The sequence below is a fragment of the Scyliorhinus canicula genome, chromosome 4, assembly GCF_902713615.1.
Source record: "Scyliorhinus canicula chromosome 4, sScyCan1.1, whole genome shotgun sequence".
Lineage (NCBI taxonomy): Eukaryota > Metazoa > Chordata > Chondrichthyes > Carcharhiniformes > Scyliorhinidae > Scyliorhinus > Scyliorhinus canicula.
In genome coordinates, this window is record NC_052149.1 from 3367623 (window position 1) to 3385966 (window position 18344).

The 18344-nt window shown below is 50.1% G+C and overlaps 1 protein-coding gene across 1 annotated transcript in view; it reads left to right on the forward strand.

Annotated features, from left to right (window-relative positions):
• Positions 1 to 16417, forward strand: part of lrriq3 (leucine rich repeats and IQ motif containing 3) — a 65031-nt gene extending 48614 nt beyond the window's left edge. Inside the window, exons 6-8 of the mRNA XM_038793595.1 lie at positions 212 to 301; positions 10134 to 10281; positions 16244 to 16417. Of these exons, the coding sequence (XP_038649523.1) occupies positions 212 to 301; positions 10134 to 10281; positions 16244 to 16263 (258 nt within the window). The 3' untranslated portion in view covers positions 16264 to 16417. The remainder of the gene's footprint in view (positions 1 to 211; positions 302 to 10133; positions 10282 to 16243) is intronic.
• Positions 16418 to 18344: the final 1927 nt, after the last annotated feature.

Genomic DNA, 18344 nt, shown 5'->3' on the forward strand with positions numbered 1-18344 from the left:
GTGTGTGTGTCTGTGTGTGTGTGTCTGTGTGTGTGTGTGTGTGTGTCTGTGTGTGTGTCTGTGTGTGTGTGTGTGTGTGTGTCTGTGTGGTGTTTACAGTCGCGTCTTCAGATTTATTCAATATGTCTGGAATGATGTATAATGAATGTTTGTTTAATTGTAGATTTTAGTCAGTACATGCGCTAATGAAATTGTCTGTCTGATTATCTAGGTATCTGGGAACAGCAGTGAGCAGGAAGATCAGTGCAACGCTGTGCATTTAGAGATTGATAAAAAGAAACTGAATTTTGAAATGCTGGAGGTACATCTGATTGATGATCTGTTTATCTCTCTGTGATGCTTGATACAAGGGCTGGAATGTTAACAGCACGATGTAGGTCCCTGTATCGGGCCTCAGTTCACGTCCCAAGCTCATGCCAGCGGACGGCAGGATTGTGGGGGGTAGTTTGGTATCGGCAGCCAAAAAGAAGCTGTACTGGGATGTCCGTCCATGTAAGGAGGGCGGCCTGCTTCTCTGAGCTGCTGATTTAGAACAGCAGCAACTCAGCAATCTTGGCAGTGGCATCGATCAAGATGGCAGTGCTGAGCTGCAATGGGAAACCCTCGCGGCTCAGTAGGATGTTCTATTTCTATTCCAGGGACTAATAACCATGCCCTGGTGACCAGAGCAGGTAACTCCCCCAGGTGTGGTGTCATTGTGGCTGGTATGTGAAAGAGAAGCCTCTGTGAGGCCAGCTCAATATACCTGGAGGTCTCCCCATGCAGCGCCGGTGATGTTGTGACACAACTAATATACCGTCCAGGTCATAAAATACCATCATTTGGCCTCATTGGATTAACATCTGCTGAGATGTTTTGTTTATTTAGATCCAGCTGAGAAATCAGATTATTGACTACACCGCCAGTAACAATCTTCAGTTAAGGAGAAACATAGTGCATGGACTCAATTGTTGGAATTCTCTGCCCCCGCAGTCGTCCACACATTTGCTGATGAAGTCTGTGACGGTGGTGACATACTCATTTAAGTTAGTCGCTGAGTTCTTAAATATGGACCAGTCCACTGTCTCTAAGCAGTCACGTAAGAGCTCTTCTGTCTCCTCGGACCAGCACTGCACAACCTTCTTAGCTGGATTCTCCCGCTTGAGTTTCTGCTTGTAAGCCGGGAGAAGGAGCACAGTCTTATGGTCTGATTTCCCAAAGTGCGGTCGGGGGATGGAACGGTAGGCGCCCTTGATTTTTGAGTAGCAGTGGTCAAGAGTGTTGTCGCCCCTGATGGTACAGGAGATGTGCTGGTGGAATTTTGACAGTACACTCTTGAGGTTGGCCTTGTTGAAGTCTCCGGCCACGATGAACAAGGCCTCTGGGTGTTCTGTTTCATAGTTGTTTATAACTGTGTACAGTTCATCCAGCGCCTTCCTCACTTCTGCCTGGGGTGGGATGTAGGCCGCTGTGATAATGGCTGAAGTGAACCCACGTGGAAGATAGTATGGGCGGCACTTTACGGTCAGGTATTCCAGGTCTGGGGAGCAGTAGGTCGCCAGGGTCACCACATCCAAGCACCAGGAGGAGTTGATGAGGAGGCAAACCCCTCCACCCTTCGCTTTGCCTGAAGGTGCCGTGCGGTCCGCCCGGTGAATAGAGAAGCCTTCAGGTTGTATGGCACAGTCCGGTGAGGCGGGGGTGAACCATGTCTCTGTGAAACAGAGCACACAGCAGTCTCTTACTTCCCTCTGAGAGGTAAGTCTGGCGTTAAGTTCATCCAGCTTGTTTTCAATCGCTTGGACGTTTGCCAGGAGTATGCTGGGGAGAGGGGTCTTGAAACCGCGTTGCTTCAGTCTAACGTGCAGACCACTGCGTTTCCCTCGCTTCCTTGGTCGGCGGCTGCTGCTGGATGATCCTGGGATCCGATGGAAGACGTCAGCCCTTGTGAAAGGTAGGTGGTTGTGTCTGGCAGGGTCCAGGGCGCTGGCGGGGTCCAGGATGCTAGCAGGGACCAGGGCGCTAGCGAGGTCCAGGGCGCTGTTTACATTCCGGGGTCGTGTCTGGCAGGGTCCCGGGTGCCGGTTGCGGTAGAGGGGTTGCTGGGGGGGCGAGTTTGCGATCCGGATGCCTTGCACGCTTTCGGGTCCTCGCGCGCGGTCTCCGCCGTTTCTGGGGTCCTGGGTCGTGGGCAGGGGTTTCCTGGGGCAGGTTGGGATGTGTCACATGGTCTGTTTCCTCCCTGGGCGCTCCGGGGGTCGGATCTTGAAGTTGGCACGGTCGGACCTCCATGTGGATTTTTCTTTCTTCCATCACCAGGTGGGTCGGGTTGCTGGGCGGGGCCTCTTCGGGTCGGGTCGCTGGGCGGGGCCTCTTCGGGTCGGGTCGCTGGGCGGGGCCTCTTGGGGTCGGGTTCCTGGGCGGGGCCTCTTCGGGTCGGGTCGCTGGGCGGGGCCTCTCGGGGTCGGGTTGCTGGGCGGGGTCTCTCCGGGTCGGGTCACTGGGCGGGGCCTCTCCAGGTCGGGCTGCTGGGCGGGGCCTCTCCGGGTCGGGTTGCTGGGCGGGGTCTCTCCGGGTCGGGTTCCTGGGCGGGGCCTCTCCAGGTCGGGTCGCTGGGCGGGGCCTCTCCGGGTCGGGTTGCTGGGCGGGGCCTCTCCGGGTCGCTGGGCGGGGCCTCTCCGGGTCGGGATGCTGGGCGGGGCCTCTCCGGGTCGGGTCGCTGGGCGGGTCTCCCGGGGTTGGGTCGCTGGGCGGGGCCTCTCCGGGTCGGGTCGCTGGGCGGGGCCTCTCCGGGTCGGGTCGCTGGGCGGGGCCTCTCCAGGTCAGGTTGCCTGGTGGGGTCTCTCCAGGTCGGGTTGCTGGGCGGGGCCTCTCCGGGTCACTGGGCGGGACCTCTCCGGGTCGGGTCGCTGGGCGGGGCCTCTCCGGGTCGGTGTGCTGGGCGGGGCCTCTCCGGGTCGGGTCGCTGGGCGGGGCCTCTCTGGGTCGCTGGGCGGGGCCTCTCCGGGCCGGGTCGTTGGGCGGGGCCTCTCCGGGTCGGTGTGCTGGGCGGGGTCTCTCCGGGTCGGGTTGCTGGGCGGTGCCTCTCCGGGTCGGGTCGCTGGGCGGGGTCTCTCGGGGTCGAGTCGCTGGGCGGGGCCTCTCCGGGTCGGGTCGCTGGGCGGGGCCTCTCCGGGTCGAGGCGCTGGGCAGGGCCTCTGCGGGTTGGGTCGCTGGGCGGGGCCTCTCCGGGTCGGGATGCTGGGCGGGGCCTCTCCGGGTCGCTGGGTGGGGCCTCTCCGGGTCGGGTCGCTGGGCGGGGCCTCTCCGGGTCGGGATGCTGGGCGGGTCTCCCGGGGTCGGGTCGCTGGGCGGGGCCTCTCCAGTTCGGGTCGCTGGGCGGGGCCTCTCCGGGTCGGGTCACTGGGCGGGGCCTCTCCGGGTCGGGACGCTGGGCGGGTCTCCCGGGGTCGGGTCGCTGGGCGGGGCCTCTCCAGGTCGGGTCGCTGGGCGGGGCCTCTCCGGGTCGGGTCACTGGGCGGGGCCTCTCCGGGTCACGTTGGTCCGGGTCTTGCCGTCGGGGGTCGGGTCGGGAGCTCCGGGGACTAGGCTTGGCGATCCGGGGGCTGGCGTCGGTAGTTAGGCCGGGTTTGGAGCTCCGAGGCCCGGGTCGGCTCCAAATCGAAGTCAGGGCTTCACTTCCGGTTTGGGCCCGATCTTCTTCCAGGTCACGGTGGTCAGGTCGGGTCAGGTCAAAAGGTCTCCAAGGGCCTCGAAGGATCTTCAAGCCTGCAAGAGAAGATAAAAGAGAGAGGTTAGTAATAATGTTAGCTTTAGAATTAATTATTGGCCTATACTGTGTCAAGAAACCCTCCTGCACACATTGGACAAAAACGGACCCATTGAAAATACTCGATCTATAGCGTTTCAGTCAATATTTGGAAAGTTAAAGTCCCCCATAACAACTACCCTGTTACTTTCGCTCCTATCAAGAATCATCTTTGCAATCCTTTCCTCTACATCTCTGGAACTATTCGGAGGCCTATAGAAAACTCCCAACAGGGTGCCCTTCCTTTCCTGATGCTAACCTCAGCCCATGCTACCTCAGTAGACAAGTCCTCATCAAACGTCCTTTCTGCCACCGTAATACTGTCCTTGACTAACAATGCCACCCCTCCCCCTCTCTTACCACCTTCCCTGAGCTTACTGAAATATCTAAACCCCGGAATCTGCAACAACCATTCCTGTCCCTGCTCTATCCATGTCTCCGAAATGGCCACAACATCGAAGTCCCAGGTACCAACCCATGCTGCAAGCTCACCCACCTTATTCCGGATGCTCCTGATGTTGAAGTAGACACACTTTAAACAACCCTCCTGCCTGCCTGTACACTCCTGCAACCTTGAAACCTTACTCATGACCTCACTACTCTCAACCTCCTGTATACTGGAGCTACAATTCAGGTTCCCAACCCCCTGCTGAATTAGTTTAAACCCTCCCGAAGAGCATTAGCAAATTTCCCCCCCAGGACGTTGGTACCCCCCTGGTCCAGGTGTAGACCATCCCGTTTGTAGAGGTCCCACCTACCCCAGAATGAGCCCCAATTAACCAGGTATCTGAATCCCTCCCTCCTGCACCATCCCTGTAGCCACGTGTTCAACTGCTCTCTCTCCCTATTCCTCGGCTCGCTAGCACGTGGCACAGGTAACAACCCAGAGATAATAACTCTGTTTGTTCTAGCTCTAAGTTTCCACCCTAGCTCCCTGAATTCCTGCCTTACATCCCTATCCCTTTTCCTACCTATGTCGTTGGTGCCTATGTAGACCACGACTTGGGGCTGCTCCCCCTCCCCCTTAAGGATCCCGAAAACACAATCTGAGACATCTTGGACCCTGGCACCTGGGAGGCAACACACCAACCGCGAGTCTCTCTCATTCCCACAGAATCTCCTATCTACCCCCTAACTATGGAGTCTCCAATGACTAATGCTCTACTCCTCTTCCCCCCTTCCCTTCTGAGCAACAGGGACAGACTCTGTGCCAGAAACCGGTACCCCATGGCTTACCCCTGGTAAGTTCCCCCCCAACCAGTATCCAAAGCGGTATACTTGTTACTAAGGGGAACGACCACAGGGGATCCCTGTACTGACTGCTTCCTCCCAGCCCCTCTCACCGTCATCCATCCATCTTCATTCTTCGGAGTAACTACATCCCTGAAGCTTCTATCTATGACCACCTCTGCCTCCCGAATGATCCGAAGTTCATCCAACACCAGCTCCAGTTCCCTAACGTGGTTTCTGAGGAGCTGGAGTTGGGTGCACTTCCCACAGGTGAAATCAGCAGCGACACTGACGGCGTCCCTCACCTCAAACATTCTGCAGGAGGAACATTGCACTGCCTTTCCTGCCATCCCCTCTGGATTAAACAAGAAAAGGAAAGGAAGAGCTTACCTGATATTCACTCAACCCCTTAGGTTAGAGGAGGTGGAAGGGTGGGGACACTACAAGTGTAGTGTCTCGGGTTTAGCAACCACCCAACTTCTATACAGGTACTACACACCTTCCCAGAAATCCCCACGGCCAACGTCCGGTTTCCTGCAGTTTTTAAAATGGGTAACTTACCTTCCCGACAGACCCCTGGCCACTGCTCTCGCTGAAAAACTGAAGTTCAGGAAATCAGGATGTAGGAGAGGATTGGGAATGCTAAAGGCCAGAAGACATTTGAAGGAGTGGTGTGGAGGCCTCCTAACATTAACCACATGGTCGGACAAACTAAAAAGGAAGAAATAACAGGAACTTGTTGGAAAGGTAGAGCTATAATCAGGGAGATTTTAATCTCTATGATGTGGGCGATTTTGAGCTCGCACTAGCTGTCTGCGGGATTGACAGCACAGGTGGAAAATCCCGCTAGATCAGGAAACACGATTCTCGCTGGAGAGATTGCGTTTCCCAATTTTCACCGTCCCTCTTCAGCGATGCCACGGTGTGAACCTCATTGTAATAGATTTACATCAATCTAAGTCTTATTGGAGGGGTCCCCGCCGCATGCACCCCCCCTCACTAAATATTCATACCTCAATGACAGGTTTGGCCAACGAGAAGCAGTCGAGGTGATCACTCCGGGGTGTAGAGGTAAGGATAGGACACTGCCCCCGGCACAGTGCCAACCTGGCAGTGCCAACCTGGAAGTGTAAACCTGTGCTGGAGGTAGTTCCAGGAGCGGACCATTGTGGGCGCCCCATTTGGGGGTTGCATTGATGTGTGGAGGGGAGAACAGCGGACAATGAGTGTGGGGGTGGAGGGGAGTGCTGGTTACAATTCTGCGGTATTGATGGGGGGGGGGGACTGGAATGCCGGTGATGATTGTCGGGGGAGTGGGAGAGCCCGCAATACGTGTTTGATGGGTGTTTGGGGGCCATTAGGATGCAGCACCTTTTAAAGATGGCAGCCTGATCTCTGTGGTGCCGGGTGCTGGCTCTATGAATCTCCGCTCCGCCAGAGTGTCGACGTAAACCACACCCACTCATTTTCTTTTGGAGAGAAAATTGGTCTGTGCCACTGGAGATTTACACACCAATTTCCAATCTGAGCCTGACACTTTGCCAAATTCTGGTAAGATTCCACCCATAGACTGGAATAATCAGATGGACAATATGGTAGCTCATGTGAGCGGCCCATTGAATGATGCCTTGGGAAAGCGGGCAGCATAATCAAAGACCCCCCGCATCAGGTTATTCTCTCTTCCAAACCCTTCCATCGAGCAGGAGATACAAAAGTCTGAGAACACATTAGAAAAGCACAGGGTGGCATCAAGCAGAGAGCAGGCTATATTAAACCTGGTATTGTGCAATGAGACAGGATTAATTAATGACCTCATTGTGAAGGCACCTCAAGGTAGCAGCGATCTTCATGTGATTGAACTTTACGTTCAGTTTGAGGGGTAGAGAGTGGGTCCAAGACTAGTATTTTAAAATTAAATAAGGGCATTTATGAGGGGCAGAGCTAGCCAAAGGGAACTGGAAAATTAAATGAATGGATAGGTCAATAGAGATTCAGATATTTAAAGGAATATTTCAGAATACATTCAATAAGAAATAAAAGTCGAAGGGGAGGACCCACCATCCGTTGTTAACTAAAAATGTTAATGATAATATCAAACTTAAAGAAAAAGCATATAATCTGGGGCAGCAGGGTAGCATGGTGGTTAGCATAAATGCTTCACAGCTCCAGGGTCCCAGGTTCGATTCCCGGCTGGGTCACTGTCTGTGCGGTGTCTGCACGTCCTCCCCCTGTGTGCGTGGGTTTCCTCCGGGTGCTCCGGTTTGCTCCCACAGTCCAAAGATGTGCGGGTTAGGTGGATTGGCCATGCTAAATTGCCCGTAGTGTCCTAATAAAAGTAAGGTTAAGGGGGGGGTTGTTGGGTTACGGGTATAGGGTGGATACGTGGGTTTGAGTAGGGTGATCATGGCTCGGCACAACATTGAGGGCCGAAGGGCCTGTTCTGTGCTGTACTGTTCTATGTACTGTTCTATGTTCTAATTGTGCAAAGATGGGTGGCAGATCAGAAGATTAGACTGAATGTAAAATAATCAAAGAAGGACTAAAAGATTAATAAGGAGGAAAATAATTAGAGCATGAGAGAAAGATAGCTAGAAATATAGAAACAGACAGGAAGAGTTTGTAAAGCTATTTAGTCAACATGGTTTTGTGAAAATGAAATCATGTTTAACAAATTTATTGGAGTTATTTGAAGAAGTAACACATGCTGTAGAATATGTCGAACCCAATGGGTGTACTTAGATTTCCAGAAAGCATTTGATAACGGGGTCACATAAAAAGTTGTTGCAGAAAATTAAAGCTCATGGTGTAGGAGGTAACATATTAGCATGGGCAGAATATTGGCCAGCTAGCTGGAAACGGAGAGTAGGAATAAATGGGTATTTTTCTGGTTGGAAAGATGTTTGATTTGATTTGATTTACTGTCACGAGGTACGGTGAAAAGTATTGTTCTACGTCCAGTCCAGACAGATCATTCCATACATGAAAAACATAGGACACACGATAAATGCACAATGTCAATACATAGACACGGACATCAGGTGAAGCATACAGAGTGTAGGACTACTCAGTAGAGGAGATGTGTGGTGAGATCAGTTCAGTCCATAAGAGGGTTATTCAGGAATCTGGTATCAGCGGGGAAGAAGCTGTTTTTGAATCTGTTAATGCGTGTTCTCAGATTTTTGTATCTCCTGCCCGATGGAAGAGGAGGAAGAGAGTGGAAGGGGTCTTTGATTCTGCTGCCCGCTTTCCCAAGGCAGCAACAGGTGAAGGCAGAGTCAATGGATGGGAGGTGCGTTCGCGTGATGAACTAGGCAGTGTTCCCGACTCTCTTGGACCGAGCGGTTGCCATAACAACATGTAACAAGTGTTCTGTCACAGGGATCAGTGCCGGGTCCTCAATTCTTTATGTCAATAATGTGGATGAAGGGACCAAAGGTATTGTTGCTAAATTTGCTGGTGACACAAAGGTGGGCAGCACGGTAGCAGTGGGCAGCACGGTAGCATGGTGCTTAGCATCAATGCTTCACAGCTCCAGGGTCCCAGGTTCGATTCCCGGCTGGGTCACTGTCTGTGTGGAGTCTGCACGTCCTCCCCGTGTGTGTGTGGGTTTCCTCCGGGTGCTCCGGTTTCCTCCCACAGTCCAAAGATGTGCGGGTTAGGTGGATTGGCCAGGCTAAAATTGCCCTTAGTGTCCTAAAAAATAAGGTTAATGGGGGTTGTTGGGTTACTGGTATAGGGTGGATGCGTGGGCTTGAGTAGGGTGATCATTGCTCGGAACAACATCGAGGGCCGAAGGGCCTGTCCTGTGCTGTACTGTTCTAAAAAAAAAAGGTGGGGAAGAAACTAAGTTGTGAAGAAGATGTAAGGAGGCTACACAGGATATAGATATGACAAGTGAGTGGGCAAATTGAGTATAATGTGGGCAAATGTGAAATTGTCCATTTTGGCAGGAATGATAAAAAATAAGCACATTATCTAAATGATGAGAGAGTGCAGAGCTCTGAGATGCTGGGGCAACTGGCAGTCCTGTGCATGAATCACAAAAGTCCAGTATGCAGGTAGAGCAAATAATTAGGAAAGTGAATAAAATGTTATTGTTGATTGCAGTGGAATTGAATAGAGAAGTAGGGAGGTTTTGATTAAGTTGGGCAGATCGTTGATGAGGTCACATCTAGAATATTGGCTTCCTTATCTAAGGAAAGATGTAAATGAGTTAGAAGCAGTTCAGAGAAGGTTTACTCGACTGATACCAGGAATGGGCGGGTTGTCTTATGAGAAAAGGTTGGAGAGGATGGGTTCGTGTCCACTAGAGTTTAGAAGAGTGAGAGGCGACTTGACCGAAACCTTTCAGATCCTGAGGGGTTTCGACAGGGTGGGTGTGAGAGGGTGTTTCCTCTTGTGGGAGAATCTAGAACTAGGGGTCGTGGCAGCACGGTAGCACAGTGGTTAGCACTGTTGCTTCACAGCGCCAGGGACCCGGGTTCGATTCCCAGCTTGGATCGCTGTCTGTGCGGAGTCTGCACGTTCTCCCCGTGTCTGCGTGGGTTTCCTCCGGGTGCTCCAGTTTCCTCCCACAAGTCCAAAAAGATGTACTGCTAGGTAATTTGGACATTATAATTCTCCCTCTGTGTACCCGAACAGGTGCCGGAATGTGGCGACTAGGGGTTTTTCACAGTAACTTCATTGTAGTGTTAATGCAAGTCTATTTGTGACAATAATAAAGATTATTATTATTATTGTTAAAAATAAGTGGTCGCTTATTTGGGACAGAGATGAGAATTGTTTCCTCTCAGAGGGGGGTGGGGGGGGGGGGGGGGGGTCTCTGGAATTCTCTTCCTCAAAGGGCAGTGGAAGCAGAATCTTTGAATCTGTTTCAGACAGAGCTGGATAGATTCCTGAGTTACAAAGGGGGCGAAAGGTTATCGGGGTCGGCAGGAATGTGGGGTCAAGGTTACAATCAGATCAGCCACAATCTTATTGAGTGGCGGAGCGGGCTCGAGGGGCTGAGTGGCCACTTCCTGATCCTAATTCACATCTGTTTCGCGCATTGTTTGTTCCTATTTCAGTTTGCCAGCTTTTGTATTTTTCCAGCTAATTCTCATTGCATTCTGTTTAGGATCGATATGAAGCCCACGAAATAACCTCTGGCCTTTACCCACGCATATCAAAATGGAGGATGGAGGACACTCCAAATTTTAAGCCGAACAAAAGTGACGTTTTCCAGCCTCGGACCTTCAGACAACCGGTGTTTCACCCTCACTCAGGTAACATAGATTATAAGAACATAACCACCTGGTCTATCAACCCACATCACCATTGTGCTTCATGCCTGATAGTATACTATATACATAAGAACTAGGAGCAGGAGTAGGCCATCTGGCCCCTCGAGCCTGCTCCGCCATTCAATGAGATCATGGCTGATCTTTTGTGGACTCAGCTCCACTTTCCAGCCCAAACACCATAACCCTTAATCCCTTTATTCTTCAAAAAACTATCTATCTTTACCTTAAAAACATGTAATGAAGGAGCCTCAACTGCTTCAATGGGCAAGGAATTCCATAGATTCACAACCCTTTGGGTGAAGAAGTTCCCCCTAAACTCAGTTCTAAATCTACTTCCCCTTATTTTGAGGCTATGTCCCCTAGTTCTGCTTTCACCCGCCAGTGGAAACAACCTGCCCGCATCTATCCTATCTATTCCCTTCATAATTTTAACTGTTTCTATAAGATCCCTCCTCATCCTTCAAAATTCCAACGAGTACAGTCCCAGTCTACTCAACCTCTCCTCATAATCCAACCCCTTCAGCTCTGGGATTAACCTAGTGAATCTCCTCTGCACACCCTCCAGTGCCAGTACGTCCTTTCTCAAGTAAGGAGACCAAAACTGAACACAATACTCCAGGTGTGGCCTCACTAACACCTTATACAATTGCAACATAATCTCCCTAGTCTTAAACTCCATCCCTCTAGCAATGAAGGACAAAATTCCATTTGCCTTTTTAATCACCTGTTGCACCTGTAAACCAACTTTCTGCGACTCATGCACTAGCACACCCAGGTCTCTCTGCACAGCGGCATGCTTTAATATTTTATTGTTTAAATAATAATCCCGTTTGCTGTTATTCCTACCAAAATGGGTAACCTCACATTTGTCAACATTGCATTCCATCTGCCAGACCCTATCCCATTCACTTAACCTATCCAAATCCCTCTGCAGACTTCCAGTATCCTCTGCACTTTTCGCTTTACCACTCATCTTAGTGTCATCTGCAAACTTGGACACATTGCCCTTGGTCCTCAACTCCAAATCATCTATGTAAATTGTGAACAATTGTGGGCCCAACATGGATCGCTGAGGGACACCACTAGCTACTGATTGCAACGAGAGAAACACCCATTAATCCCCACTCTTTGCTTTCTGTTAATTAACCAATCCTCTATCCATGCTACTACTTTACCCTTAATGCCATGCATCTTTATCTTATGCAGCAACCTTTTGTGTGACACCTTGTCAAAGGCTTTCTGGAAATCCAGATATACCACATCCATTGGCTCCCCGTTATCTACTGCACTGGTAATGTCCTCAAAAAATTCCACTAAATTAGTTAGGCACGACCTGCACTTTATGAACCCATGCTGCGTCTGCCCAATGGGACAATTTCTATCCAGATGCCTCGCTATTTCTTCCTTGATGATAGATTCCAGCATCTTCCCTATTACCGAAGTTAAACTCACTGGCCTATAATTTCCTGCTCTCTGCCTACCTCCTTTTTTAAACAGTGGTGTCACGTTTGCTAATTTCCAATCCACCGGGACCACCCCAGAGTCTAGTGAATTTTTGTAAATCATCATTAGTGCATCTGCAATTTCCCTAGCCATCTCTTTTAGCACTCTGGGATGCATTCCATTAGGGCCAGGAGACTTGTCTACCTTTAGCCCCATTAGCTTGCCCATCACTCCCTCCTTAGTGATAACAATCCTCTCAAGGTCCTCACCTGTCATAGCCTCATTTCTATCAGTCACTGGCATGTTATTTGTGTCTTCCACTGTGAAAACCGACCCAAAAAACCTGTTCAGTTCCTCAGCCATTTCCTCATCTCCCATTATTAAAACTCCCTTCTCATCCTCTAAAGGACCAATATTTACCTTAGCCACTCTTTTTTGTCTTATATATTTGTAAAAACTTTTACTGTCCGTTTTTATATTCTGAGCAAGTTTACTCTCATACTCTATCTTACTCTTCTTTATAGCTTTTTTTTTTATACCCCAGTCCTTTTAAAGAAAAATCATTTTCTGGATGTGGGCATCACTGGCTAAGCCAACATTTGTTGCCCATCCCTAATTTCCCTGAGAAGGTGGTGGTGAGTTGCCTTGAACGGCTACAGACCTTCATGTGTAGGTACACCCACAGTGCTGTTGGGGAGGGAGTTCCAGGATTTTAACCCAACAACAGTGAAGGAACAGTTGATTATATTTCCAAGTGACTTGGCAAGTGATTTGCAGGTAGTGGCGTTCCCATGTATTTGCTACCCTCGTCCTAGCTGGTAGAAGCTTTTGGTTTGATCAGTGCTGTTGAACGAGCCTTGGTGAGTTGCTGCAGTGCATCTTGTAGGTGGTAGACACGGCTGCTACTGTGCGTCGGTGGTGGAGGGATTAAATGTTGATGGTGGCGTTGGAGTACATGATCGTGGATGGTGTTGAGCTTCCTGAGTGTTGTTGGAGCCGCACTCATCCAGGCAAGTGGAGAGTATTCCCTCACACTCTGACTTGTGCCTTGTAGATTTTGTTAATTCATCTGAAGCCAGATGATGAAACAGGAATTTAGGCGCATCTCTTTTATTTAATACTATATTTATATTCAGGGGCAGCACGGTAGCATAGTGGTTAGCATCAATGCTTCACAGCTCCAGGGTCCCAGGTTCGGTTCCCGGCTGGGTCACTGTCTGTGCGGAGTCTGCACTTCCTCCCCGTGTGTGCGTGGGTTTCCTCCGGGTGCTCCGGTTTCCTCCCACAGTCCAAAGATGTGCGGGGTTAGGTGGATTGGCCATGCTAAATTGCCCGTAGTGTCCTAAAAAGTAAGGTTAAGGGGGAGTTGTTGGGTTACGGGTATAGGGTGGATACGTGAGTTTGAGTAGGGTGATCATTGCTCGGCACAACATCGAGGGCTGAAGGGCCTGTTCTGTGCTGTACTGTTCTAAATTCTAAATGCAACATTATAAATGTCTTCCTTCTCCCAAACTAAACCCAGTGACCCATAAGTCTCTCTTTATATCACTTTTTAACCCAAATAATGGTGAACCCATTACCAATTAAATGCCCCATTTCAAAGGGTCACTTTTGCTCTATTATAAAACAAAACTATGCTTCAGGTTCTTAATCAATCCCTTCCCTCCACCTGTCTATCCTTAACCTTAAAAATAATTACTCAACCATTAACAAGGGTGAGCAGTCAGGAGGTCCAGTTCAGGACGTTGACAGCGGGGAATTATTCCGCCTCCCTCCCCTGACTATAGGCAGATGGCCATTGCGTGGTAATTGTGTAGCGCGAGTGTTACTAATCATTCATGCTGCTTTGTCCTGGGTGGCGTTGAGCTTTTTTGTGCCTTGCTGGAGCGGCACACATCCGGGCATGTGGAGAGTATTCCATCACACCCCTGACCAGAAAACTGCAGTCACTGCGAATCGGGTGGGGGGGAGGGGAGTTGGTTCCAGAACATCACGGCAGCAGTTCTTCCGGTTAGTGTCCTCGGCCCAACCCTCTTCACCAATCACCTTCATTTCGTCATAAAGTTAGAAGTTGGGGTGTTAACTCTGGGTGGCACAGTAGTTAGTAGTATGCCACAGGATCAGGGTCCCAGGTTCGTTTCCGACCTCGGGTCACTGTCTGTGTGGAGACTGCACATTCTCCCCGTGTCTTGACCATAGGTGGATTGACCATACTTAATTACCCTCAGTGTCCAAAAGGTTAGGTTGGGACACTGGGTTACGGGGATAGAGTGGAGGCATGGGCTTAAGTAGGGTTCTCTTTCCAAGGCCTGGCGCAGACTCGATGGGCCGAATGGCCCCCTTCTGCACTGTAAATTCTAAGATCTAAGTGGCAAGTAACATTCATGCTGCACAAGTGCCAGACAATGACCATCCCCAAGAAGAGGTTTTAACCATTGCCCCTTGACATTCATTTCATTACCACCGCATGAATCCCCACAATCAACATCCTGGGGGTTACCATTGACCAAAATTGAACCGGACCAGCCGTAATAATACTGTGGCTACCAGAGCAGGTCAAAGGTTAGGAATCCTATGGCGAGTAACTCACCTCATGACCCCCCCCCCCCCCCCCCCCCCCCGCCCAAAGCCTGTTCACCATCTACAAGGCACAAGTCAGCACTGTAATGGAATACTCTCCATTTGCCTGGATATGTGCAGCTCCAACAACACTCAAGAAGCTCGGCACCATCCGCTTGATTGCCCCTCCTTCCACAAACATTCAAACCCTCCACCACCACCGAACAGTGGCAGCCGTGTGTACCATCTACAGGATGCACTGCAGGAACTCACCAAGGCTCCTTAGACAGCACCTTCCAAACCCACGGCCACTACCGTCTAGAAGGACAAGAGCAGCAGATACCTGGGAACCCCACCACCTGGAGATCCTCTCCAAGTCACTCACCACCCTGACTGGGAAATATATCGGCCGTTCCTTCACTGTCACTGAGGCAACATCCTGGAACTCCCTCCCTAACAGCACAGTGGGTGTATCTGTATATGAAGGACTGCAGCAGTTTAAAAAGGCAGCTCCCCACCACCTTATTAAAGGCAATGTGGGATGGGCAATAAATGCTGGCCTAGTCAACGATACCCACTTTCCATGAATGAATAAAAAACTTCCTGACTTGTGCCTTGGAGATACTGGGCAGGCGTGGAGGAGTCAGGAGGTGAGTTCCTCTGCAGAATTCACAGCTTCTGACCTGCTCTTGTAGCCACAGTATTTATGTGAATGTCATGGAATAATTACAGCACACAAGGCAATTCTGCTGATCTGATCCATGCCCAGGGGTAATGAGAATGAGGGATTCAGTGATGGTAAATACATTGAATGTCAAGGGGAGGGGTTAAATGAAGATGGTCGTTGATGGCACTCATGTGGTCATTTACCAACCTAAACCTGGATACTGTCATGGCCTTGCTGTCTTTAATGAATGAATATTGCTTATTGTCACAAGTAGGCTTCAAAGAAGTTACTGTGAAAAGCCCCTAGTCGCCACATTCCGGCGCCTGTTCGGAGAAGCTGGTACAGGAATTGATCTTGGTCTGCTTTCAAAGCCAGCGATTTAGCCCTGTGCTACACCAGCCCCAGATAGTGCTCCTTGAAGCCATACTCAGTCAAATGCTGCTTTGAAATGAAAATCGCTTATTGTCACGAGTAGGCTTCAGTGAAGTTACTGTGAAAAGCCCCTAGTCACCACATTCCGGCCCCTGTTCGGGAAGGCTGGTTCGGGAATTGAACCGTGCTGCTGGCCTGCCTTGGTCTGCTTTAAAAGCCAGCGATTTAGCCCAGTGTGCTAAACCAGCCCCTGTCAATGGCAGTCACTTTTACCTCACCTGGCGAGTTCAGCTCTTTTGTCCACGTTTGAACAAAGACTGTAGTGAGGTCAGGAGCTAATCTCCTGGGAAAGGTGTAAAAATCAGGTTTGGAAAACCCAGGCAATTAAAAGAAAGGACTTGTATTTCTATCATGTTTTTTACACCCTCTCTCAAAGCGCTTGCAGACAATGAGACACCTTTACACAATAGCCATTGTCTAATGTTGGAAACACAGAACCAATTTGCACAAAGCAAATTCCCACCAACAGCAATGTGGTAATAGAAAATAGTCTGTTTTAGTGAAGCTGCTTGAGGAATAGATTTTGCCTCGGGGACCCCTGTTCTTTGCAATGGTACAATGGGATCGTGTACACCCACCTCAGAGCCAATGGGCCTCGGAATAAAAGCTCGTCTGAAAGGCAGCACTTCCAAACATGTAACATTTCCTGATGACCGTGCTGGTGCGTCACCCTGGATTGTGGCGTCACGTTTCTGGACTGGGATTTGAACCCACAACCATCTGACCCTGAGGTTGATCGTACCACCCACTGACCCAGTGCTGATATGTTAGAGAGCGAGTAAGCTCGTACATGCCCACTGGCTGATCAAAACTAGTCCACACTGACATTGACTTGTATTACAGACCGTCCACGTCTTTTATGAATGGCCCTCTGGCCCAGGCAGAAACAGGTCCAGTGTTCACTTGAAGGAATAATGCCTCTGTGTGCAGTGAAGATATACTTCGACAACTTCAACTTGCTGCTTTGCAATTCCCAAACAAACCTAACAATAAATAAATTTGCACAAATCATCTCGAGATTTTGAGCGTTTTGTTTTTCAAACTCCTTCACACTTCACCTTTCCCGCACTTTTGTTTAAATCTGTGCAAGTTCAGGATTGCTGAATCATCGGGTGGAATTTTCCATTATTCTGGCAGTATATTGTTTTGGGCGAGAGAAGTGGGGAGCAGCTCGCTGGCAGCGTTGGCAAGTTTTCACACCATATTTCTAGGCACTTTAAAAAAAGGTTTTGTAGTAGTTTCATGCCGTGCCCAGGACGGGGTAAGTCTGGTTTGCCCCACCCCAGTATCACTTGAGCTCTTCAGTCGGTGTGTGTTGCAGGGGGGGAAAGGACTCTCCATTTAAATACCTCCCCAGCACTTCTTCCATGCCCAGTCAGGTTGCCCTGTCTGCGGGCCTGCTGACTAGAATGCTGGATGGGGTGGAGCAGAGCCGGAACACCCTGTATCCGCAAGTGGGCAGAGGACCAACAAACAAGGTCAGTAACCCCCATGGGAGGTGGTGGCATCACGGGTAAATGCAAGCTCCCTGGACAAGATGGACAGCCAGCGCAGGGAGAAAATGTCTTTGACCATTTCCGTGCAGCCAGGGTAAGCCACTCTTCTAATTTCTCAACACTCATCCATCACATGGCCACTGGGTTCTCGTGCACTGCCACCTGACGGGGACCCACCACTCACCCTTCCACAGGCCTCTTCATCTCCTCTGCGACTTCTCTCCTCGTTACATCCCAGCTCCCACTCACCAAATACCCATGCCTGACCATCTGACCCGGCATGTGTCCTGTTTACACTCTCTCCCCGTCAGTCTGCTTTGAGGACAAGCTGGCTCACAACATAAAGGAGAGAATAGACGGGCGGAGGAATGCCCCAACTGAAAATCCTCTCGCCATTCGAGAAGAGAGCTCTCCAGATTTCTGGGGAGCAAGCAGGGCAATGTGTGCCTACAGACCCTGGGGTGCTAGAGGCAAAGGGAGGGGGAAGAGAGGCTTCAAGGAGTCTAAGGTTTTTATGGGGCCAGTGAGACACATACACATTGACCAAGCATTGACACAAGCCCCTTGTGCCTGTTGGCAGATCTATGGCACCTTACTACGTTTCAAGATTTTGAAAATCATCAGGCATATCCTTTCCTGTTAATATCCCTCCATCTTCAACACTCCCTTTCTCGAATACTCTCCCGCCATTCCCATCTCCCTCCCCTCGTCTCTCTTTCCCTGTATTATAGTCTGTCCCATTCCTCCCCTCTTGGGAAAGGCCATCCCAGGTCATGATAACCAAACAGAAGTTACCTACCTCATCGCTGCAAATAGAATGGATAAAAATGGGTCAGGCACAACAATCCCCAAAAAATACTCATTGGAAGAGGCAACAAAATGATGCAACTGTCACAAAATAATCACATCCGGAAGACTAAATGACAACAATGTCCACAACCCCCCCAACCCAAAAACAGAAAACAAGGGGATCTAACTCAGTAATCCTCATTAGACACTTCCCCACACTGACCAAACCACTCAGAAAAAAAGTCACTTAACTAAAACCCTCCTCCAAACATTCCAGTGACCCAAACTTGTGCCGTCAGGGAGCCCGAGAAAAACTGGAGTCAATGGGAATCAGGGGAAAACTCTCCGCTGGTTGGAGTCATACCCAGCAGAAAGGAAGGTGGTTGGAGGTCAATCATCTCAGCTCCAGGACATCACTGCAGAAGTTCCTCAGAGTCGTGTCCCCAGTCCAACCATCTGCACTTGCTTCATCAATAACCTTCCTTCTATCATAAGGGCAGATGTGGGAACATTGACTGTTCAGCGCCACTCCTAGGATACTGAAGCAGGCCATTCATATGCAGCAAGACCTGGACAATGTTCAGACTTCGACTGATAAAGGGAAAATCACATTCACCAGACAAATGCCAGGCAATAATCATCTCCCCTTAATATTCAAT